The 25,028-nt window shown below is 42.1% G+C and overlaps 1 protein-coding gene across 2 annotated transcripts in view; it reads right to left on the reverse strand.

Annotated features, from left to right (window-relative positions):
* Window positions 1-25,028, reverse strand: part of IGF1R (insulin like growth factor 1 receptor) — a 168,972-nt gene that overhangs the window by 39,215 nt on the left and 104,729 nt on the right. For both annotated transcript variants that reach the window (XM_032194908.1, XM_032194907.1), the window contains exons 3-4: window positions 2,885-3,197; window positions 312-457 (exon numbers count right to left, since the gene is read on the reverse strand). In XM_032194908.1, the coding sequence (XP_032050799.1) occupies window positions 312-457; window positions 2,885-3,197 (459 nt within the window). The remainder of the gene's footprint in view (window positions 1-311; window positions 458-2,884; window positions 3,198-25,028) is intronic.

The raw sequence follows: 25,028 nt of genomic DNA on the forward strand, positions 1-25,028 counted from the left end.
TCGCAGGCCTTTATTATTCCTTGGGGACTATTGCTCATCTCCCTGCCTAATCTCAGCTCTCTGCCTTTCCAAAAATAATAATAATAATAAAAAAAATGCCAGCTTTCCCTACTTCATAGTTGGTAGTCGACTGCCTATTCCATTAGCATGTTGGAGAATGGTGCTATAATAGGCCAAACCAAACAGGAGCACTGCTATGGGATGGAAACCAAAGAGTTCAGAGTTTTTAATGTTCCTATCATTATGCTGACAAAAGGAAAATATTAAAAGCAGCCTTATCAGAGGTTCATAAAGACAGGGCAATCACTTACTTCCACGACGGATGTTAATCAGCAAATTCCCCTTGAGAATCGTGCATCCCTGCAACATTTGTGCTGATGTGACAGAGTCAATGGTCTTCGTTTTCCCGTCCTCACAAATTTTGGGGCATGGCCCTTCACAGGGACTGCAGAACATACTGTTAGGAAAGAAAAGGAGACTGAAAATAAGTACATGCAGCTCTGAGTCCTCAGACTGCTTTGAATTCGGTTTTGAAAAACAGTTCCATCTGAAGTTTAAGAAAATACTTTAAGCTAGAACGAAAGTTACTGTACTTCTGCAGAGGCCTGCAGATAAATGTAATATGCCTGGGGGACTCCAAAGAGGCTGGAACATTATACCTCCTGTTTACAGCGAAGTGGACTCGTACCTGCTGTCTGCCAGTTTCTAAAAGGCTTTGTTATCCTTCTGAGCAAAAGGCACTTCAGGTTAAAAACAAACAAACAAACAAACAAAAACCAGTGCCACTGCATTTACTCCAATTACAAGGAGAAAGGCCACCCTTCGAATTCACCCAGACAGTACTGAGTGCTAGTGAACTCTGGTGCTAATTCTGGCTCTACCTCCAAAACCAGGCCAGCTAAAAACCAAAGATATGCAAGTACTGTTACAGATTTTAGGAAATTTTCTGGCTTTGCGCCCTTAACTCAGTGTATCAATGATCCAAGATCAGTGCTAGTGAATTCCATGCTCCTGGCTGTTGTAACTTGGAAAAGACAACTGCAGGAGCATACAGTCCTGAGTGACGTGGAGAAAGTGAGCAGCCAGTTAGTCACTATTTCTCATAACATAAGAGGTATTAAAGCTGCAAGTTTAAACAAACAAAGGGATGCATCTTCATGCGAGGCAAAACTAATTTGTGTAACTCACTGCAACAAGAATTGGGAGAGGCAGACGAGAAGCCTAAACAGATCCAAAATGGATTACACAGATTAAAAGAGGTCCACCAATGACTAGAAAACATGAAGACAGGTACTGCCCCCAACTCAAAGAAATCCGACTGCCAGGCTTACTTGTGCCACTTCTTTTATTCACAGACATTTATAAGCACTTCTTAAAGACCAAATTCAAGGAGCAGGAATTCGGGCTAGTCTAGCCTTTGGCTAGAACAGCTTTTTAAAGGCTGTTACACTGTTGGCATACTCTTCTCAAAGTTAAACACTTCATGTGTGGACAAAATTTGCCCTCTGATCACTCCTTCTGCTAAATGTCTTTCCTGATTCAAGCTTGTTTTTATCTTACAAATCAAAGTGCTAGAATAAATATTTCATTATCACTTACTCTATATTATTGCTTTAGACAGAAAAAATGAAAGAAAAAAACAAACCCAGCTCTGAAGTTTTTGATTCCAACACTGATGAACATGGACTCGCTATTATATTTAAAAGAAATTGAAACCACTCTCTTCTAAGGCTTAAAGAAACATGTAAATTGATAACAACAGTTTTTCATGCACAAACAATAAAAGAAAGAAGCTTCCTTGTCTTAGTAGTAAGATCCTGTTTCAAAATCCTGCACTGTAACATGCCACAAACCACTAAAAGCTGCAGACACAAGCAAGAGGCATTCAGCTACATGTACAAAGAATGCTGGAAATGCCTTCCATTTGCAACTATTTGTTAACACCACCTCTGGGGAACAAAACGCTCACTGGCCTTGGGTTACAGCTCCTTTCAATCTCTGCAGCTGAGCACAACACTGAGATAAGATAGGATGGCCGTGCACTTCAGTGTAAGCACTTCCAACAGCTGGTACTGCAAACTCAGGTAGATAACAAGTGAAAGATTTCTCAGGTGAGTACTGGGATTTGAGCAAACACGGTGTTAAGTTGCTTACATCCAAACGTAAACCAGAGACTGCCTTGGTACTTGACTGAGTGGATGAACGGCATAGACATACAGCAAGTGCAGGAATCATCACAACCACTCTCCAAAAAGCCCAACATCTCAGATCTTGAAGACATCTTTTTAGCACAGTACTGAAGCACTAAGAATTTTAGCACCCTGACTTTCCCCTTACTTATTGAGGTCTATAGCTTCCAAGGGTCAGCAGGCAGCTGAGGCTGTTTGCTTAACCACAGGTGTTAAAACACCATTGTTATCTTCTGGAAACAGTGAAAAAAAAGAGAAATAGAAATAAATATACTAAGGAACACGTGTGCCTAAAATGCAAGTACAGATAAAGCAAATAATATATGATGCAAGGTGACTCCCAGCATTTGCTCTGTGTGTGATAATGATCATCTGCTGGTCACCACTCCTGTCTTCCTTGGCTTGCCTTTTTTTTTTTTTTTTTTTTTTTTTTTTAACTGTCTACTTGTATTGATCTGATCTCCTCAAGTCCTTCAGAAGAATTAGTAGGAACTGACAATGCACAGGACCACACACAATTGGACAATCAGACCTTTAAATGGTGTCTAAGCAAGCCTTTACTGGGAAGCCATGCAATTTCCAATCATATCTTCTACTGAATGCAATTTGTATCACAAGGCTGCTGCAGAAAAAAGGGGAGAAAACAAACAAACAAACAAACAAGCATGCTAACAGATTTCCAGAAGCTGCATTACCTTTGGCTCCCGTTGCGTATGAATCCAGAGGGGCACTCTGCCATGCACTCATCATTGTGAATCACAAACCTCTCATATTCACTTGTTTCGGTGGCAGGGACTTTGGAGCAAAACTCCTTAGTCACGCAGCGCCAGCCCTCAAATTTGTAGGTGTTGGGAGGGCAGGTGGGCATGCAGACTCCTTCATAGTAGTAATTGCGGCAGGCCACGCAAGCGGTGTTGTTGTCAGGCGCTGTGCAGCTCCCCAAGCACTCGGGATGGCAACACTCATTTTGGTCTGTACAGGCTCGCTTGCCACATGAGCTGGGGCACACTGCAAGACAGAAGGCAAGGTAGCGTGAGTAAGAGCTGTTAAACACAGGGAGTGGTATGAAAGAAAAGTTCTGATCTGTATAAATCTGTGCTTTCATTCCCTTGGCTCCAGAGCAGCTCTGCAAAAGAACCAATTCCTGTAAAATTAACAAACTTGTTTTTTTCCAGTTTCAGTTTCCTGAAAATATATTTTTCTACAACCAAATTTATAACATGAACCAATGCAAAAAAATATTTTTTTTGAAAGCAAGATCAACATAAAGATAATGGAAACAACCAAGTACTGTAACCCATTCCACAGACCTAATATTATGGTGTGTGTTTGTGTGTGTGTGTGTTGTGTTTTTTTTAAGTGCTGACTTATTGTCTTTCTAAGCATTTCTCATCTTTCCCGTTCGTACTTCAAATTGGTCTTTTACTGGCAAGAAAGCAAGCTTCCTTTAAACAACTTAATTACACTTGTACAATAAAGCATTGCTATACTGCAGCACACATGGTTAGGTTGACCCCAATGTAGCATCCCAATGTTGCTTATGTATGCAAAATGAGGTTTAATAAAGTACAGATGGTACACATCAAATACTGTGCAATCAGGGAGCTGCTATTTTCCCCTGAAGAGCGTAACAGAACTCTGCCTTATCCCCAAATTCCAGGTTCAGAGAACAAAATATGTAAGGGAGGAAAAAAATGGGGTGCAAATTTATTGAGACATTCATTTTACATGAAAGCCTTTTGGCTTGGAAGAAACGAACAAAGAGCAGAGTCGCCACCAGACAATCTCACTATTGTTGCATCAAACGAAGTGGCAGCATTATATTTATGTAACAACAACATTTTGATTACAGCGTTGTATGGCCTTTTAGCCATCCGAGTGGTGTGCCAGAGGCTCTGTAAACAAACACAGATAGGAAATCTGGTTTGCATTAAGTGACTGTTTTCCACTTTCTAACTTCGCTAAAAAACAGTACCAATAATAACAACGTAAAACAAAATTTCAGTAGTACAACTCCAGCGCGATCCAAGCAAAGCACCACAAGACACTGAAACTGAGCTATCTGAGCAAAAAGCACACAACCACTGAAGAAGTCCCTGTCCCAAAGCGAACACGGAAGCAACAGAGCCCAGCCCGCAGGGAAAGACAAGGTTTTAAGGAAGCAGAATAATCCCACAGAAGTCCTGCACTGCAATTTCTCTTTTCTGACCCTCACAAACCTGAAAAGCAGCAAAGCAGTAGCATTTTAGAGGAAGTTTCATTACATTCATGCAAGACACCGCTTCATCCCGCAGCTTTCTTGTACTGCCATTGCAACCCAGCTGCATGTCTGCTGCCCCCGCTGCTCCGCAGCTGCTGATTTGCTTTTTGGGGCGGAAAAGGAGAAGGGAGATGTGAGAGCAAGGGAACAGAGCAAGGAGGTGGCTGCTGTGCATCCTGCTAGCCATGCTCTGGCAGACACCAGCACAGGCAGCACAAACACTGCATGCACTGAAAGAGGCCAAACTGAGATGATTTCTGCAGAGCCAGTTATTTGTAAAACCCAGAGCAGCAATGAGGAGGAAATTACTGCTAAATAATGCACAGCATAAATATGCTGTTGTTTTTTTCTTCTTTAAGAAGAAAAAATTATACCTACTACATCTGACCAAAAATAAGTAAGGCTACCGGTGTAAAATCTTTTACTGATGGTCACTTTCACCAGTGTAAAAGCAGGGACGCATGCCCAGCTGCCACCTCAGCCAGGCACGTTAAGGTACACAGTACTACTCCCATTGCCAACTACTAAGGGATTTAAGAGAGGAAAAAAAAAGCAGCGTGTCTTGCTAGCAGATGGACTGCTGTTCTGAGTGGGTGCCAGAACTCAGATTTAGTGTGGTAGCTACATTTCCAGTTCAAAGCCCTACTAAGAAAAAACACACACCCCCATGCCTCCACAAAGTTCATTACCAGATTTATGGAGAAGCTCTACATGATTTTTGTTTTCATCTGGACAGACATTTGCTAAAAACAAAGGCTGCTGCATTAAGTGTTCAGATGAATGTAGTAGGAAAAGAGCGGGTTTATTTCATTCTTGGGAAACACTTTCATATTGCTTTAATGCCTCTGCAACTCATGAATAGTCTGGTATATAAATAGGATTCCCTGCATCTCTTCATAAATCTGCTGACTGTCGTCTGCAGAAATATAAATTGAAGCAAAGAAGGATATACAAGTTCATATGAAAAAGGTAATCAGTGAACTAGATTTTCCAAACTACAGTAATATTTTAATCACAGCCATTTTAACAAGAACTCTTGAAAACATTTTAAAGATAATTTTTTAAAAGCTCAGCAACCTCATTTTTCTCTCAGTCCCGTTCTTGCTAACGTTGGCAAAGCATTCAGCCTGGAGACAATACGGGTATCCTGTTTCTTTGAAGAGCCATAACAAGAGCTTGTGTGTGTAAGATATGTTATGAACAACAAAAACTCTTATCTGCCTTAACCGCCAGCTCCCCAAGTTACCCCTGTTAAAAAGCCTTACTAAATATCAGCAGCTGGTCCTACAACCCAGCCCCATCCAGCCTTCTCCCCCACCCACGCAAATCGTGCTCCTTGGGCTGCTGCATCTGTACCCAAACATCTCAAACGCAGGTTCCAAAACACTTCTGCAAAAAACCCAACCAACTGCATTATGCTTGAATACTTGTTGACTTCAGTCTGCAAGAACATTAGAGACAAACATAAGCAAAGGGTGGGTTGACATTTCGGGATGGAATTTATAAGCTAGGTACAACAGTGCCTTGAATCGTGAAGGCTGATGACTGTATACAAGGGGGGGCGGAAATCCTTGCTGACAACCACAAGGGCAAGAAATACTGAATTGTCATCACGTGGAGCTACCGAGATAATGGAAAATTTCAGAGACCTTGGAGTGCAGCCATGGAAGAAGGAAGTCAAAGCAAGACCTAGAGAAGAGCAGACCCTTACGCAGCTTCATGATCTTACTGAAGAGATGAAGGAGGCTTGAGCAGACCAAAGAGCCCAATTATTTACGTTTGGGAGTGAAAATACTGAACAATCATCAAGTTCAAGGAATGACACAACAAGAATACTGGTAGCCACAAATCAAATTCACTGGAGCAAAAGTAACAGCAGTAGTGTCTTTGACCTTCTGTGCTTCATCTCCTCTCTGATTTCTTCACAAGGAAAGTTTTCCTTGTCAACAAAATTCAGGAGATTTTCCAAATACTATTAAGATACTATAATCACTCATAACAAATGCAAAATATTTCAAGATACCTGCTTACTGAGCAGCTCAGATGCAGACCTGCCACACAGAAGAGAGAGATTTAAAACTAAATGCAATGATCTTACAAACGAGCAAGAAGACTTCCAAGAGAATCTGACTCAGAGACTCATCATTCTCAATTAAAATCCCCAAGATGCTGAACTGAACTTGCAAACACGAAGCAAGCTTGAGAAACCCTCACACACAATTCTCCAAAAGCAAGGAACAAATCATCTCTTTGTATTTACGGCAGTTCCTTTTGGAACACTCCAACACTAAGGAGGTGGTAGTAAGTTTTTCTGACATTTAATATCTCAGCGCCGTTTGAAGCGTGCACAGAGCTCGAGCCCTCTGAAAGCACTCCGCGGTGACATCACGGCTATTGTACAGTTTGGACAGACAAAGTGCTCTTATCTCCAAGACGCCATGACTTCAGCAGCGCTGAAACAGAAAAATCAGGTGAACAAACAATCAGTCACGGGGAGGGAGAGTGCAGCCAGAAGAGGAAGACTTCTGGCAGGCCGAGGCATCCGCCTCTGCCAAGGATGGCACCGGGCCAGTCACATGCGGGCAAGCAGAAGGTTGCCAAGTGTGGGATAAATATTTTTTTAAAAAAAGATTCTTTCTCTCCTTGTAAAACGATATTCAATCCTTCCTTTTTTAATATATTTTTTTCTTCTTTTTTACAGCATCTTTCACATATAATACCATTTCTGAAAGACAAGGAGAAAAGCCTCACTTTGAGCAGAAACCAGAGGAGGAAGGGAGCATTTTCTCCGAGCCAACTACTGAAAAAATTAGCTGTCTAAATTTATCCACAAAGACAGAAAAAACGGTCATTTTTGGAATGTTAATCCCTCTACATGACAGATTTTTTAAAATATTGCGTTTTAATGGTCTAAACTTTGGTACGGACTTTCGAACAGCTGACTTCTAATGCTCAAGCAGCCTATACAAGACCTGGCTTCTTTTGCCCAGTATACCGTAAGAATGGAGACCGGAGAGACATTACTCAGAAAATCCAGTTCCAGTGATTCATGGCCAGGCCTGGAATTAAATAACTACAGAATAAAGGTTGCAATAAGGAAAAACACGTATGAAATACATGCAGTAACGTGTTCTGATCACAGAAATATGGGTACAAGTCATCTCCAAAGAACTGAAGAAGCCGCTTATTTTGATCACTTGTGCGAAATCTTCATACTGCTATAGAAACAGGAATTAGAGACACATTAACAATGGTGTATTTCTTCCCCCAGTTTTCTCCTTCAGTCTTAAAATTGGTATCTCATCTTTGGCCAAAATCCTGAAGGGGAAACAAAAAACAGAAAACCCACTCTGCCATATCAAAAAGCTTCCTTACTTTCCTGCAGTTAAGACAGAAGATGTGGCAGATTTTGAAATTACCCAGCAGATCCCATTTAAAGGTCCACTTTAACACAGCACTGATACTATGAATTGAAAGTGATCGGTTTCTTTCCCTGTAACCTTCCAGTAGGCATACAATCATGCCCATCAGTAAAATGTTTGGCTGGGTCTACACAAACTTTCACCAAGAGGCAAGACAATGGCATTAAGCTGACAGCCTGCAGGCTGTGTCGGACTTCAGATCATTTCACTAGAGCCGTGTTTCCCTGTTTACACCCTTCTTGCTACCAGCCCGTTTTTATGTGGATCTTGAAATTAGTCTGAAGTTGTTCTATGGTGAAGAATCTACTCTTACATCCCCTTCCTTGGGATTTTGTGGCCAAAAACCAACAGCACACTAGAAGCCTGCATAGTACCCAGCTGGACATCAGCTGCAAGGAGGCAGAAGAACGCAGTGGGGACAGGCGAGAAGAAGGCAGCCCAGCTCCACCCAGCACCTGGAAACTCTCAGAGGCCACCAGATGAGGCGAGGCACAAAGAAAAGAGGACATTGATTATTCACTGTAATGAACGCTTTGCTAGAACGCATTGTTGTGGTGAAGCATTCAATGCCTGACAGTTTTGTCATTTTTTTTCCATCAACTTTACAGTTCTCCCTCCCTTGGAACAGCTGTAGTAAACAGAACAGTTTAGGCTAGCACAGGCATCAGGAAAGCACACCCTCAAGGAACCAGAGGCCCATGGCATGGTTTGTAACCTCCTCCCAGCACAACGTATCTGCTGCTCTCCTTCCCAGCTGAAAAGAACACAACAGCCCATTAAAAACAACAGCGCAAATAATGCAAAGCACATTTCAGTTGGATACGCCGGAGTTTGAGGGCCCCCTCCCTACCTTTCTGCTATCTATCATGCATTCTTCACCCTACAAGTTGCCTCAAAACAGCTTCTAGGCTTCCCAGTTGTGATAAATAACAACGTGTGCTAAATCTGTTTTACTTACAGCGACTAGAGGACTCAGGGACACTGCTTGGCATTGCAAAACCTACCATCCCTTCGGGTTTTCTGCAAGGGAAGCAGTCAGCCCTGTTAAAAGCTCCCGTGGCGTTACAGCTACTCACACCTCACAGAAATTAGAGCAAAGGGAAGCGCTGAGTGAAAACAACTACCTTAGACCACAGTAAACAGGAACCAATATGTAGTACAGTTACTCCATTTGCTCCGAAGTGCGTAATACTAGTGCCCAGGAAGGTGCAAATAAACACGGCTTATTGACAAAAACAGGCAGCACGAATTGCATTCTCTTTCAAAACAGTTTATGTTGCCCAGCGCTACTCAGACTGGCATCATTGCAGCTGGCACTTGAGCGAAAGAGGAAAAAAAACAAGTCCATTTTGTCCTTTCCACGCCAGTATGAATTCAGCACATAAACACAACCGAGGCGTATACACAAGCAGCTATTAGGCGTCCGGGCCAGTTTTACTCTATCTTTGACACAAAGTAAGCAGATTGGTTGGGGAAAAAATTATTATCAGTGCTGCGCTGTTCTAGAAACAGAAATTTCCTCTACAAAGAGCAAAAAATCTCCCACTGAGCAAACACAGATCGGAGCAATAACTCCAACGCCACCAGGGATGGAAGCACGGCCTGCAGGAACGCGGGGCTGCTCCCATCACCCAGCACTCGCTGCACAAACTCGCTAATGCTTCTGGAGGGACAACCAAAATCCCTGAACTCTTCCCTAGCACAGGCGTAAAGCAAAGGGCTGCCACGGTACAGCTCTGAATCAAGTTATTTTTCTTTCCAATCAAGATTACATGTAATATATTGGCAGCGATGCCTACCCCCCTACGCCCCCCGCTGTTGCTTAAAGTAAGATTTAATCTGCCTGCCTTCCAAATTCTGCAAGTGTAAGGCAATAAGTTTTACATGATTTAATTAATATACTGCAAGCAAGGAGTGCTGGTCAGCCATCTCCTGGCAAAATCCCAGCTGGAGAAGAATCCTATTCACATTCCAGATTTATTCTAAAGGAAGAAGACAGTTTGATAACATTATCACACTGGCCTAAATTATGTAGCTCTCTTAATGTTGATGGATAATGGCAGTTTATTCTTGGACAGAAAAAGTCACCAGTTCCAAAGGATTCAACTCCTGCTACGTTTCAGGAATGTCCTTCACATTTATGCATTAAGCCCATCAACAGGCTTAACCATTCTGTCATAAACAATGAAACATAATGTTAGTTTTAAATGCGCACGTAACACTCCAATTGAAGGCTAATTATCCTGTAATTTGAAAAAAAAAAAAAAAAAAAAAAAAAAGAAGAAAAAAAAGGCTTCAGTAAAAACTAATGTTCATAACAAAGAGTCAGATAGAATATTTAGAAAGTTTTTGCTCATCTACAACTAGGATACCTGTGTTAACAATAAATAATGAAACCAGTTTCATTGGGAATGATTAGAACTCAAAGGAAAGAGTCCAAAAAGAACGCTTGAATCACTTAGGGCCTGCTGGAGAGCCATGTTTTCAAGCAGTTCACCTGCTAGTGAGATGACCTAATATGAACAGGATTAAGATCTGTGAAAAGCTGAGGAATCTGAGAAAAGAGAGCTACTACAATTAAAGTGCAAAACAAGATGCAAGAATACCAATGATTCGGAAAGTTGCCCCCAAGACACCTGAGTACAGTTGTATTAAATTACAGACTGGTAAGTCTGCGAGTGCACCATCACTTCAGGTATCTGCACACTGGAAGAGAAGTCATTCTACCAAGATCACATGACTTCAAACAATATTAAAACCAATTATGTTTAAAATCATAGACAAAATATTGCCCTCTGCAATTTCGTGAAATACAAGAGTGTGTAGGCAAATCTGTCAGGAAATTAAGGTTATATTCTTGAGATCCACAACAAACCAAGGGTGAGCACTTCTCTTGGTGTTAATAATCATGAAATAATTTTCATTCTAAATCTCTCCTCTATTATCAACACAGACAGAATACACAATGTTCCAGACTTCGCAAGACCCAAAGGCAGACTGGGAGATCCTGCATCAACCAGTCTCTTAATTTACCCTTAAAAGGGTAAATGTTGAGTGTCTTTTCAGACTTGATGCAAAACGCTTCCACAGTTTGTAAGTCATCCTGAATTGTCCGAATGTGAACTTTTAACTCTGTCCTACACAGTTCAATCTCCAAAGAAAACTGCTGCAACAGCTGCCTCTCAGGTTATTAACGTTTTCACCCCTGACACTAAATGGCCAGAGGACCCACTCTGAAGTGTGCAAGACAGGTGAACCACAGCTTTCACAGCAGCACTGCTGAGCCCCACTGAATTCACTCCTTGTGTTGGTATTCCACTCAAAGCTCAGTTCCCTGTTTGAAGTGATAAAAATCCCGCAAAACTGATGTGTGAACATCTTCTGAAACAAACAAACAAACAAAAACACACAAAAAAACCCACACTGTCATTCTGGAGTCCACATCTTTAAGCATGACATCTACAGATCGGGATGGATGCATCAGAACACAATCCCAACACTTTGTTGTTGCCATTCCATAGTAGCTGTTTTTTGCTTTTGCAAAGGTTACTAGCCTGTTGCTAGAAAAGGGCTGAGCCTGGCAGCAGTGCCTGCTTTGAGAAGTGTGGGGATGTTCCAGATCCAAGGAGATGCTGGACACTGCCATGATGTGCCTAAGTGAACTGCTGCAGTTCTGAAACACTAGAAATTAAAAAACACTCAAAAAAACAAACAAACAAACAAACAAAAAAAACAACTATCACCCCTCCCTTTGGGTCACTGATGGGAAGCACACAGGCTTCCTCAGTGTTTTCTTCTAACCTAAGAGGACACGCCTCATCCAGGCTGCACTTAGTTCACTATCTTGAAAAACATCCTCTGTTACCAGTTCTTCCAACACACCTATAAAATAAACTGAACAAGGAAACTGTGCTCTACTGCTGTCTCCCAGAAACTACAAACACACGTAAAACACTCACAACAAAGGGTACACGAGCCACTGCTGTCCATGTAGGCGAGTACAGTTAATACTTGGATGCACGAGCTGTCCGTGCATACTTACAAGCACATGCTTTTGAGGAATTCCTGCTCATATGACTGGAAAAAAAAAATGACATTGCCTCTGACTTTCTAAATCCTTTCCTGCAGTAAGGATTTGTGATCAGATTAGGGACTACCAGACAGTTTTGTTTATTTATTTATACAAAGGACAGTCAAGGTGAGCTGTATCGCAGTATGTGACAGGGAGTCTGGGCTGCAGCAAAGCCAGCTCAGCGATGCTGCCCTGGCTGCAGTAAAGCCAGAGAAGGCATAGATATATAAATATACACATATATTAAAAAAAAAAAAAAAAAAAAAAAAAAAAAAGGACAATTCATGTTTTTGATACTGGCAAAAAGTGGGAAGCACGTTGCTTCCCACTATGTTTCAGCTAGAGTTTGGCACATCTGAGCTACACTTTTCCACTCTTGTACCTTTTTTTGCAGTCTCAAGTCACATTCACATGAACATATAAATACACAGATCCTTACACACTGCGTATAGCAGATACTTACATGGATGGTCTCAAAAAAGAATACTCTTTTCACACACTAAAAAAATTATACAGAGTTATTTTAAATTCAGAACTGTTTGTATATTCCTTATAAGTTTATAAAACTCTCACTGTCCTCCCATGACTAACGAAACTGGAATTGAGAGAGTAGTCTATATTTATAACTCGTCTGGTTGCTCATGCCTATGGCCCTATTTCCACTCTCCGTTACTGTACACAGAGCTATGTGAGGTATTGTGGGTTCCCAAACTTCACCGATTTCCTAACAAGGCAGGCCTGTGTCCCGGAGGAACAAACTGGGGGCTGTTTCGTTCCAGTATTGGCCGAACTCAGAGGGAGAGGCCTTGAGCTCTGTGGTTTTGGCAGCTCTTCTTGAAACTGGTATTAGAGGCCATTTCTGTGCAATTACATGCCTAACTGGCACCGGATTGTGTATCAATGCTACTGATACATCATCTGCAGCACAGACCCAGCCACAGCCCGGCCCGTGCAGCTGCGCACTTACCTTTTTGCCTTGGTTTGACTGCGAGCAGGAACACCTCACCGCTCAGCTGAGTGGGGCCCTCAACATTACAGACACACCTCAAGCACCCGGCAAATCCACGCCACTGACATGAAGTCCAGCAGACTGCTCACTGCCCTCTCAGAAGTAGGAGGAACAAAAGCTAGAACTTGATCCAAAATCCTACAGAGACTACCCTAGGCTCAGTAGCACTGGCACACTCTGAAACCCAGAGGGGCGGAGGAGAAGAGACTGTATCAGGTACTGAAATGCAGTACCGTAAGACAAAAGGATTTCATACAAAAGAAGGCTGGGTGACACTCACAACCCATAGGAATCTAATCCATACGGAAGTCTCAAGATCTATCCAAGAATCATGCGATCATGTATCATCAGCATCTTTTAACCAAAACCACTTCACTGGTTCAGAAATCGTAGAGCGGAGTGTCAGCCTTTACCATGCTAAAAGTACCTCAGAATTCACAGATTTTTAACACGTGCCACGCACCTGTGGGGCACAGAAATTGTTTCTAATTTGCAGATCCATATTGTGTATTATATACATTTATATTGTATATCTGATATAAATAAATTTGCATACAAATCATAGAATCATAGATTACTTCGAGTTTGAAGGGATGCCCAAGGATCACTGAGTCCAACTCCTGGCTCCACACAGGCCCACCCAAAAATCAAACCCTGTCAGAGAACGTTGGCCAAACACCTCTTCAACTCAAGCAGGCTTGGGGCCACGACCACTTCCCTGAGCGCCTGTTCCAGGGCCTGCTGGGTGCAAAACCTTTTCCTGACCCTCCCCTGTCCCAGCTCCATGCCGTCCCCTCAGGTCCTGTCACTGTCCCCAGAGAGCAGAGCTCAGCGCCTGCCCCTCCGCCCCCGTCGTGAGGGAGCTGCAGGCCGCCATGAGGCCTCCCCTCGGCCCGCTCTGCTGTGAGGAACCCCCACTACTGACAGACAAAAGACGGAGGATAAGATTTTTCAAATTCAAAATAGGTTCTGGTGGCTGAGTTTGGGTTCAGCTCTCAAGGAGTTAGATTCATTATGGTTATTTGAGCTATAATAAAACACAAAAATCAACAAACCCACAGCTCTTTCGATTCAGCTTTGCAGTCAGAAGAGAGCTCCCAACAGTAGCCACCACACCAAGCACTAAGAGCAGGCAGGCAGACAGACTACGTGCCCAGCACCGAAGGAGAAAGGAAGCAAAGAAATATTTATCTTTCTGTGCAATTGTTTCATGTCCTAGCCTCCACGTGGAGACTGAGGTGATTTCCACAAAAACCCCAAAGTGTTGAGCAGTCAGACCATATTCAAGTTCAGGATAATTTATCTGGGAATCTACATTTTCCACACACCAAAATGTGGTAAGATCTGAACTGTGCTTAAAAAGATTAAGCCTCCATTCCTACTAACCAAAAGTATCACCAGGAAAGCAGTGGCCAGTGTGGTCAAATATGTCTAACTGAACTGTGAAAATTTTCCTCCAGCAAAATACATTTTTCCTTGGTATTTGTTCTAGCCAAGAGAGAAATCACCAAAATCATCGTACAAGGCAGAGCTAGATTTCAAAAACAAAAAACGGCGTAAGTCAACAAAGATGTATTTTGGTTAAGTGCAAACAAGTGCTGTTTTAATAGCTGAGCAGAGCAGCCTAACACATCACACTTCCAGACACAGGAACTCGTAAAGAAACATCACCATAAACCCACACAGAGCTCAGTGTCTGGTTTGTTTGCATTTTCTATGTGCTCAGAACAAGTACCAGCACGGGGAGAACCCCCAAACGTGTTTTGCAAACAATTAAGCCAACCTGAAACCAAGCGCTGGGGCTGAAGTCATCAGCCTGAGGAGGGCCCAGGCTCGCTGAGCTGCCTGAGCCGGAGCTCAGCACAGGCAGCCAGGGGCAGCACCCCTCTTCCCTCCTGCCCTTTCATCCCAGCATCACTGTCGCTGCTGTAGGTAGACTGCAAAGCTGCTCTGCGCACCCGCAATCAGCAGTACTTTAGTAATTATTTCCAGTTTATTCAACTTTCTTTTTTTTTTCCCCTGCAATAAAGCAGTGAAGATTGACAGACAACTCTGGTGAGTCAGACATTCAAAAGGTAAAGGCAATCTGTGCTTCTCACCATCTACACAGTAATGCTGCTGGTTTCTTTTCCATGACTGTGCGTGTCTGTAACACAAGACAAACCTCCAAAAAGCTATTAAAAATTCTTCATACATTTCAAGAAGAAAAGCAATCTAAATTCATCACAAGAAGCTGAAGTTCACCTCACTTAGAGTGAGTGATTTAAATATGTATTTTTTTTTAAATCATAATTATGGAGAAACTTTTTTTTTTTTAAGGAAAAAAAGGTCTGAAAAACTAAATACAGCAAAGCTTATCTTTTGTTGTTTTTTTTTTTTTTTTTTTTTTCTTTTAAACACAGGTTCTACATACACACTCCATTAAAAAGGGTTATGTTGCAGTAACTAAAATACAAATCCTTCTACAATTTAACTGACCCCTTACTAGAGTTTTTAAAACTCTTTTAAGTTCCACCATGCATTTCATTTATTTTGCATAGGATTAGTATGAGGTATAGAAGCAGCAATATTTTACCCTTCCCAAAACAAACTTGCAATTCAGCTACAACATAATTTATAATTTCATGCAGATATTTCAGACAGGCTGTGAAGACTTCACACAACTCTATTTGCCCTAGAAAGTATTAGGTTTATAGGACACCTACAAACACCTATAGAGAAAAAGCTAATTTCATGAATTCTAAGTTTAATTTCTCAGGGATGCTGCAGTAGACAAGACCACAATTACATTTTCTTCCAGCTATGGGTCATCGTAACTTCTCACCATCTACACAGTAACTTATTAAATTAAATCGTAACTGCAGTAACTGCAGTTACATCTGGTCGTAGAGGTTAAATGGGTAAAAGCACTGCTGTTTTCATTTTCAGGAGCCCACATGGTGTGCTGTCTTTATACTATTCGGAAGTGCATCGTTTTCCTTCTACTTACTGATGTTTTGAACCTGTCAGCCATGCAGGTCACCAAGTTCTCCAGATGTACACTTACAAAATGCAAAGTAGACTGAGAAAAAAATGTTTCTGGCTATTCCAGAGTTATCAATATCGTGTCATCCCCAGCAGCATCTAGTGTTGACGCTGAGAAATGCTGTGACAAAGAGTTATCTGTCACCTCGGTTCCAGATACTTATGACTATAAAAGGAGCTCAGGGACTGGTTTTGGCCAGCCATACTGGGACCATGTAACGCTGCCATCAGAGCAGGCTCAATTTGAGAAATGCTTTCCAATTCCATCATTAGAAATGACAGTGCTCTCCCCATGTGTATGACTGCAAAATGAAGCAACAAATGGATCTGTCTCTATTCCAGCCATTGAAGGCCTTGCCTCCTCTGCAGTTATGCGAACATAAACTTCCATATGCATTAATAAAAAAAGTTTGCTATAATTATGCAAACGTTAGCCTCCAAATATTATTTGAAAACACACTGATTAAAAAACACGCAAATTCAAATTAGCAGGTCTGAGCCTTCAATGAAAAACAACAAAAGGGAACCACCAAATTATGGCAGATCCTGCTTGTTGATGGCTAAGAAAAAAGAAACAGAGAAGAGGAAAAACAATCATTATTCTAGGATTTGTCCCCCCTTCAAAACTAAAAGCATTAAATTGGATGGGAACAGAAAAGCTCATTTTGTCTGCAGTCAAGTACGGAGAAGTATCATTTAAATTGCAAATTACAGAGCACCAGATTTTTGCACAAAGTTCAAGGGTTTTTTATGGTTTGTTTTTAAGAATTAGAAATGACATGGGGAAAAAGTAAAAGGGTTGGCTTAGCTACTACCCTTAATATGTACTTCAGCTTAAATATGTCTCAGATTCATTTGATGCACTTTATTTACTCACCATGGCTTGTTAAAGTGATGACAGAAAGTAAAGCAGCTCCTCAGGGATCATCTCTAAGGATGCAGTATCTGCTGGTGGCCACACTGGCGCTGGAGGATTAGCTGCTATAGGAGTATCTCCAAAATGACTAGTTCCTCCCTACTCCCCACATCATGTCCCTCTCCACAAAGAAAACTTTTAATCCATTCAGACCTTTCCTGGGAAGTTCTTTTGAACCAACAGTTCATTTGACAAACCTTCTGCCTCCCTTTTACAGGTTTTAAAGAGCTTGCTCCTACTCCCATCAGCTTCTTGGCCTTGGTTCCTACAAATTAAACTTCATGAAGGCTTAATAACAGAAAAATATATACTTCACGTTCATACAGTGCTTTTTAACCAGCAGTTCTCAGAACGCTTTACAAAGCATGTCATCTAATTGAGTGGTCGTTTTTATGTCCATTTTAAGTGGGAAAAAATAGATGTAGTAGAAGAAGGAGAGTTACTCAAGGTTACAGCAAAAGATTTAGAAATAGAAGAAACTGATTGTCTTGATATACAAAAGCCCCTGACCCTACACGACCACAATGACTTGCTTTAAAAATGTAACAAGCCCTGAAACACAGACTTCAGTACAGGATTACACAAGGCTATTCAGATGACCTGGCATTCAAACATTTACTTGCCCGGCTGTTAGCACGTAACAGAGAAAAGACAAGGCAGAAGCCAGATATCTTTTTAAAAAGTGAATGTATAGAAATCAGCCTTCTTGGGGATAATTGCAAAAGGAAAAAGAAAAAAAAAAAAAAAAGAAAGAAAAAAATCAGTGGATATATCAGTAACCACAAAGAAATAAATATTTCCACTCTAACAACGGACCTAGTCTGAAATATCTCTGTAATATGAAACTTCACATGGAAGTAAGCAAGGCTTCTCAGACCAAACAGTACTGACCCAATGACCTAACCAAGGTACATGATAGATGAGTACCTGTCAGCACTGGGTCACTTACCTGCAAGATTTAGCCTGGCAGGAGTATTATAAACTGTGTTAGTGCAAAGGATGTCAAACAGTTTGAAGATTCCTTTAGGAAAACACAGACAAGGAAGCTTTTCCAAAAGTTTCTATCTTTGGTATTTTGACTCAAGGGCTCCTTGTTTTAAAACAAACAAACAACCCTCAAAAAAGTAGTAAGCCAAATGGTCTTACGAATTTTTAGTTTGGTTTTTTTTTTTAAAATAAAAACAACTACTGTTTCCTTTGCTGTGTCCTCTTTTTATTCTTATTTTTCAATCACAGATGGAGATGATGCCACCTGGGTGATCCTAAATGCTTGCCCAGTTGCGTACATGTATCCTTCCATCATGCCTAGAATTGATTTTAAGACAAGATATTGCTGCCAAATCTGGCACCTGAGAGAAGCAAGGTTAATCTAATTGAGCTTTTCATGCTCGCCAAAGAGAGAAGGTGTGTGGTGGGTCTGGGCTAGCCCAGCAGCTTTGAGGCACACATCTCTTGGTCTCAGCTTTTTACCTGTGATCCTCACCTAACTCCACCGATCACAGTATCTGCTATGCAACCAGCATCAATCACTGCTGGATTTCCGTGGCTGCTGACAGCCATGCGGTTAAGCAGTGGAGCTGTGTGCCTCCTGCCTCAACACCGTGCTGGGGCAGCGACAGGACGTCACCCATGGCACGACCAAGGAACCTGGAGACGACGTGACCTGCCGTGGCTGCACAGCCTGGGACATGATCCACGCTGTCTGAATCCGAACTGGGGAGATTTCTCCAAATTGTCTTTTTTAAGATTAAGAAATGTATCTGGCTTTACAAATTATCATTCAGAGAATGACATTACCAGGTCAATGTGTTCCTGTGCATTAAGTACCTCTGAGAAAAGATGATTTAGAGCATTTTGTGGTTCTCAGTACAATAGTTAACAACAACCAAAAAAAAAGGCTCAGCACAAATAACTTAATAGCAATGTCTCTGGAAACCAAAATCTGTTTAAACGTAGTTTGAAATCTGCCAAACTAAACTTAAAAGAGACTCTACAAGCCCACAAGCCCCTTGGCCAGCTTCTCATTCCCTCAGATTTCCTCTCTTGCAGCACGGCAGCATATAGCTTTGCTTGTATCTCTCTTCTCCAGACAGATGCAGACAGCACCCTCTTCGCTGTACCATCAGGTTTTTTTTCCTGCTCCCCTGTTGGTCAAATTATCCTCTGCAGCCTCTGCCTGTAGCTCTTAAATAACTTCTCCAGCCTCCTCCTTCAGACTCCAAAAAATGCTATCTCATCAGTTATTCCCTGCAAACCACTAATAAAGTATTACCATGAGCTCGGTACCTCCCAAATGCAGTCCTACTGGCAACCCTACCAATAACCAGAAGCTCTGAAGTTCATGCAGCTCATCAAGCTTCTGCTGGTTTAGATCATGGCTAGCGCGATAAATTAGCAGTGTTGACACACATCCAGCAAACTAAAGGATTGCTGAGCTCTAATATCTCAAGATGAAGAGTACAACTAAGAAGTATTCAGTTGGATGTCTGATCTCATGGTCTAAGTTATGTTCTTAGTGAACTACTGCAGCATATATTGTTTTACGGGCAGTACCCTACTCATTTATAATGTGCGCACCGTAAATCAAAGGACTCAACACAAGAGAAATTGAGCTATAATTACATTTAGAGCTAAATGCTTTTGAAGTCTAATCATTCACAATAAAGGGCTGGCAGGCTCTTCCAAACAATCTCCCATCCAGAGTGCTGCGGCTTCTATGGGATACACTATGGGCGTAAGGAACAATGCACCAACATTGGTGCATTGGCGTAAGGAACAAAGCCCCAAAACCCATTTTTATTAAAAACCTCCACTGGCTATATTTAAAAAAAAAAGTACAGCACTAGGTTTTATAAAATCTCACGTACTTTCATTGTTCTATCTGTACCTTTATGTTCTCTTACATGGCAGTAAGTGCACAGTGCTTGCTCCTGTTAACATATTTTTGCCAAGAAAGCAAAGCAGGCTGCAATGCGGGCAGACGCGTTTAAAGAACTTTCTGTATAGGTTGTGCGCCCCTTTGTGCATCCTAAATCCAGCAGCTGAAAAAGGAAAAAGAAAAAAAAATAAAAAAAAGAAGAAAAAACAAAACAAAACAAAAGAGCCGCCTTCTGTCGTTTCATTCACCACTCACTCCCAAACATTCAAATCAGCACCAGCGCGGCGGGGAAATCCAATCAGGGTAATGCTCTCGCTGTCTATCCCTGGCTCTGCAGGGCCGCGCAGCCGCGTGACGTGTGTTTATGAGCCTGGAGCAGCATCACGAGGCACGGCCCCGCTGCGCCCCTGGTCCCGCTGTGCCCACGGCCCCCGGGACCCGCTCCATCGCGGGCAGGAGCCTGGCCACCAACCCCCGCCACACAGAAGCCAGGCGGCACGGCAGAACAGCATAGAAATCATCTTTCCAGAACTGTACACACATACCCAAGTATATTAGCGGTATGTTTTTATGCTGCTAACGTTTCAGCGGGCATTTCTCAACTGCAGACTTCGGTAAAATTAAAGGGAAGCAGAGGCGGCCATTCACAGCGCAGTAAAAATGCACTTTTAGAAGCACGCATGAAGAAAACGAAGCAAAATTGAAAGGCAGCTTTTACCATAGGCTCAGTTTGATTCTGCAGGTATAGATTTCTCTCCATAAAAATCGATAAAAGATTATTTTAAGCCATTTGATTTCATTACCCTGTATCAAATCTCTGTTCTGAATGGAACATCTGAATCAATTTGTAAAGCTCCTACAGGCTATGCTGTCGTAGGCTTTCAAGTGTCTTTTCTCTGCCTCTCTTACCACAAAGAGATAAAAATCCCACACTGGAGGTTATTTGATACTTCTAAACAAGTACCAGTGGATTTTTTTTTTTCTTTAGCCCTCTGATTCTTTACACTGATGTTTCAGGAGGAAGGAAAAAATAACCGCGAATCGCACACAACAGAGGGCCAGTTTGACACTGCAGATACTCACTGCCCCGGGTATCGTTTCCTCGAGGCACACCAGGCTGCGAGAGGTGCTGGTAAAAAGCCAGCAGGCTTCGTGTGCCCAGAAAATGCTCAATGCGTACCTGCGAGGTGCTCAGTGTGCCTCGTCTGCAGCTGCTGACACCCCACGAGCTCCCCGAAAGGCACCGCTTTGCTGCAGTGGGAACCCAAGAACCAAACTGTCCTATTTCTAGTACTGAAAGAGGAAAGCGTGCTGAATTAAACAAAGACACATGCACACTGCGCACTCGGCATACTGAGACGACGGGGTTTCACCACAAAAGACACAGATTTCTGATCGTTTAATACATTAAAAAAAGATGGCAGAGTGGGTTTCTGTGTAGTGCTCTGAATCATAATGAGAGGCTTATTAAAAACCAAGCAGACAAAAAGAAATGTCACGGCATCAAGATTATTTCTGATATCTGCTTTAAACAACATATTGCAATATAAATAAGGAATGACGTTTCAAAGACATTTCCAAGCCTGGGTTTCTCAAATTTCCCCAAACAGATAACGTCCCTTTAGTTAAACTGCTGCATTTATAAGCCGGTCAGCACATCCCATGCTCCGTGTTCAGGAAGGTCACGATCCTGTTTGTTTTCCCTTGGTGCAATTCCCGGTGCCAGGGCTGGAGCCGCACAGCTCCACTCCCTGAGTGTGCCCTCGGCTCCCCGCAGCAGCGCAGGGTCGCAGCCCAATGCAGCTCCGCACCTCAAGGGCTGCAGTCACAGCTACCTCCCGCAATCCTCTAATTCGTCTGACTTGCCTGCATCCTCAGAGTGAGTTAAAGTGTGAAAAATCCTAATAAAGATCGTATCAGCATGAACAAACTTGGCAACAAATAAAAACATTCAGAAAAGAAAGCACAAAGCATCAGGCTTACAATCAGTTAAATAATCACTATTTAACCTAATGCCTGTATTTTGGTTTTAATTATTAATTCTCACGTGACTGTCGTGCATTACTGTAAGACTGCTTTGTCCTACAGCATGCGGACACTCCTATCTGCCAGGTAAGCTGGTGTATTTAACACTCCACCAGCAAGAACTGGGATCAGCACACGCATTTACATTTCAGGGGAGGCGGGACTCAGTGGGACCACAGGGGGGTTATTTGTTTTTTTTTTTAATTCAGAATAAGAAAGTGAAAATGAATTCAAATACCTTCTTTTCTTGGCAGCAGGCACTGCATTGTTAGCATCTCAGCCCACTAGTCTGAGCACTGCAGCTGCCGAGAGGAAGAAATAAATAAATATGAGCCCAACCCTAACAGCAAGGCATTTCAAAGGACAAAAGGATATAAAAAGAAGAGCTGCAATACATTTTGGTATAGCCACAAGTGAGATATCCCGAATTCCTGCAATTTACAGCCACTCTAAGATTATTCCTATTTTTTTTAAGCTCCTTACAGTAAGTGCTGCAGATCAATCCGACGCTACCCAGCCCTCGCTTCCCCACCCTGTTTGCATTTGCTGCAAAGGCCGTCCACACGCACCGCGGCTCAGCGGCCGCTCCTCTTCCTCCGGGGAGATATCCACAGCCTCGAGAACTTCAGGTAGCAAATTCAGGGGGCTTTAGATGCAATCTTGTTTTAAACATGCTGAATAATAATTCATGCCAGTGATTTCACAGCTGATGTTGCAACTGAGGGACTTTATGGCTGCTGTTCTGCTCTTTAAATCACCCGAGCAGAGCATCAGCCAGCACAGGTCGGTGCGAGCCAGGCAGGTGATGCCGGAGCACCAGGCATGTGGCCTCCTGCTCAGGGCTAGCAAACCGAAGGTGACGGGGATGGAAGATGTTCCAGAACTTCCAACGCCTGTGTTTGTTGTACTTCGGTTGTCTCATCAAGGAGAAATGCAAACACGAACTGCAGGAGGGCCGTGACCTTACCCCTTTCTGACGCAGCGAGGAAGTGACAGCCTTGAAGACAGAGGTGACAGCCCGGATCCTTCACAGACAGGCCTCGTTTCCAAAGGGATGCTTAACTCCCGCTTGCAAAACCCAAGCCAGCTGAATGTACCTGGAAGGCCAGAAGCCACTGCCACCGAGAGAAAGCCCAAAACACCAGCATCAGCAGTGCAGCCACTGACAAAACTGAAGGTGCAGGAACCAGACACGGAGCATGGAGCACAAATGGCAAGATTTTCATACCAGCATTGTGCTCTATTTTACATCGTGTAACCTTGAGTTGTACAGTTTGAGGAGAATATTTTTACTGAAAGGAGAGCAGACAATAGGATACACTTGCATTTAAAGGCTTTTCAGCAATCCACATTGTCCATTTTTGGAGTGCTGTGAAAACTGTGCTGGCACACACGGTACGAGATAGATTCCCTATAACAAAACGGATGCCACTAGGTGCTTCATTTATCTAAGTACCAAATATTCTGGACAAGTCCAAAGTAAATCTTATTAAAATGGTAAAAACCCACCAAAGGGCCAAAAACTTTTTTCTAAGCAGTACTTCATTCATGACTCCTCAAAAATAAAAACAAAACAAAACAAACAGTTTCTGAGCACACGATGATTAGGAGGATGATCACTCAGAGTAGCAATGCTTTGTCTACCTTCACAAAGCGTGGGGGGATGAGAATGGAGGAATGAGTTTCTGAAGAACAGCTACTGATAATTTGGGAAGCCAGAACTAGGATCAAAGACAACCACTGCTGGTCTCTCTCCACAATCAGTGCAAAGATGTGACACTTTGTGTACGGGCACCACACAGTACCTGAAAGCCTTTTTTTTTTTTTTTCCTTTTAAAAGAAAATGACACACCTGTAATTTTCACTCAAAACAGAGTTCTACAAAACAAATAACGTCACTAGATTACCCTCAAAGATTTAATATTAAGTTGTTAAATACGAAGATTTAATACTAAGAATTCACTAAGTAGAGACGCTAATTGCTACCCTAGCCGTACAGATCCTAACTTTCTACAAGTTTACCCTAACTCCTTACAATGATTTTATCAGATCCACAATACTCCGAACATTTTGAAGAGGACTGCAACAAAATACGTTAGAGCACAAGTCAAAGGGATGAGCACTGATGTTGTTCTTCAGTTTCCATCTAAAGACCCGTCAGTTTGCTCGTTGATAAACACACCAAGTAACTGCATGTTCTGACTGCCGCTGAAAGCAGCACATGTCATTTTTCACGGAAAAACACAAAAGCCGCTGGTAAGCTGCCACCCTGCACTATCCATGAGTACCAATTTGCATTGAATTCAGGGAAATTAGTCAAGTACATCTGTCCTAGAAACGTGTGCTATCACAACAAAGCAAGGTTCCTCCACACACACATCGCCTCCAGAATATTCTGCTTCCCCGGAGCACGTGCATCATTCACACAGTCCCATGGAATTTATATAGAACAAATAATTCCTGCAGAAGTTGCCAAGAAGTTTCACAAAACACTTTTTTGACAGGGAAAACCTGGTTATGAAGATTTTCTTCAAAACAGAAGAGTACTAGAAGTGTAAAATGGGAAAAACCAAAATATTTAAACCACCTTGTTTCAGCACAGATAGGCAGAAAGGCAGCTAGCTGTAGGCTGTTGTAACTGGAATGCTCTAAGGATGCAAAGCAAGGGCTTTTACAAGAGAAACAAGTAAAACATGACCAACAGATGCTGTTTGAGAAGGGAAAAGTACAGTTGGGGGCATACAAGCCTTTTTTTTTCAGATCAGATGCATCCATTCTGGTAAGGGACTGAACTACTACTTGTTTTTACCACTGCTTTTCTTTAGCCCGGAGAAAATGTGCATCCCATTTGACCCTGGAACGGAGCAGACAGGAGAATATTCAGAAAGATTTGACAAAGCTCGTAATAGGAAGAATGTGCTCAAAATGAGAGTAGAAATTAAACACTGGTAAACTAGGTCAAATTACTGGAGGGGAGAGTATCCTGAAATACACCAAAAAGTAACTATTATAATTTCCACCTCAAATAATTTAAATGATTAATAGCAGGAGTTAGTAAAAATGAATTAACTCCTGCAACTAATTCAATTCCGTTGGATTTCCTTAGGGTGTCTGGATTTTTAAGCTTTGGGTACTAAGACCATTATGCTTTTACTGCAATACCCTGATGGACTTGCGTTCTTACCTTTTTTTTTTTTTTCCTTTTTTTTCTGGCCTAAATTTTTCCTAGTTGT

The sequence above is a fragment of the Aythya fuligula genome, chromosome 11 (assembly GCF_009819795.1).
Source record: "Aythya fuligula isolate bAytFul2 chromosome 11, bAytFul2.pri, whole genome shotgun sequence".
Taxonomy (NCBI): Eukaryota; Metazoa; Chordata; class Aves; order Anseriformes; family Anatidae; genus Aythya; species Aythya fuligula.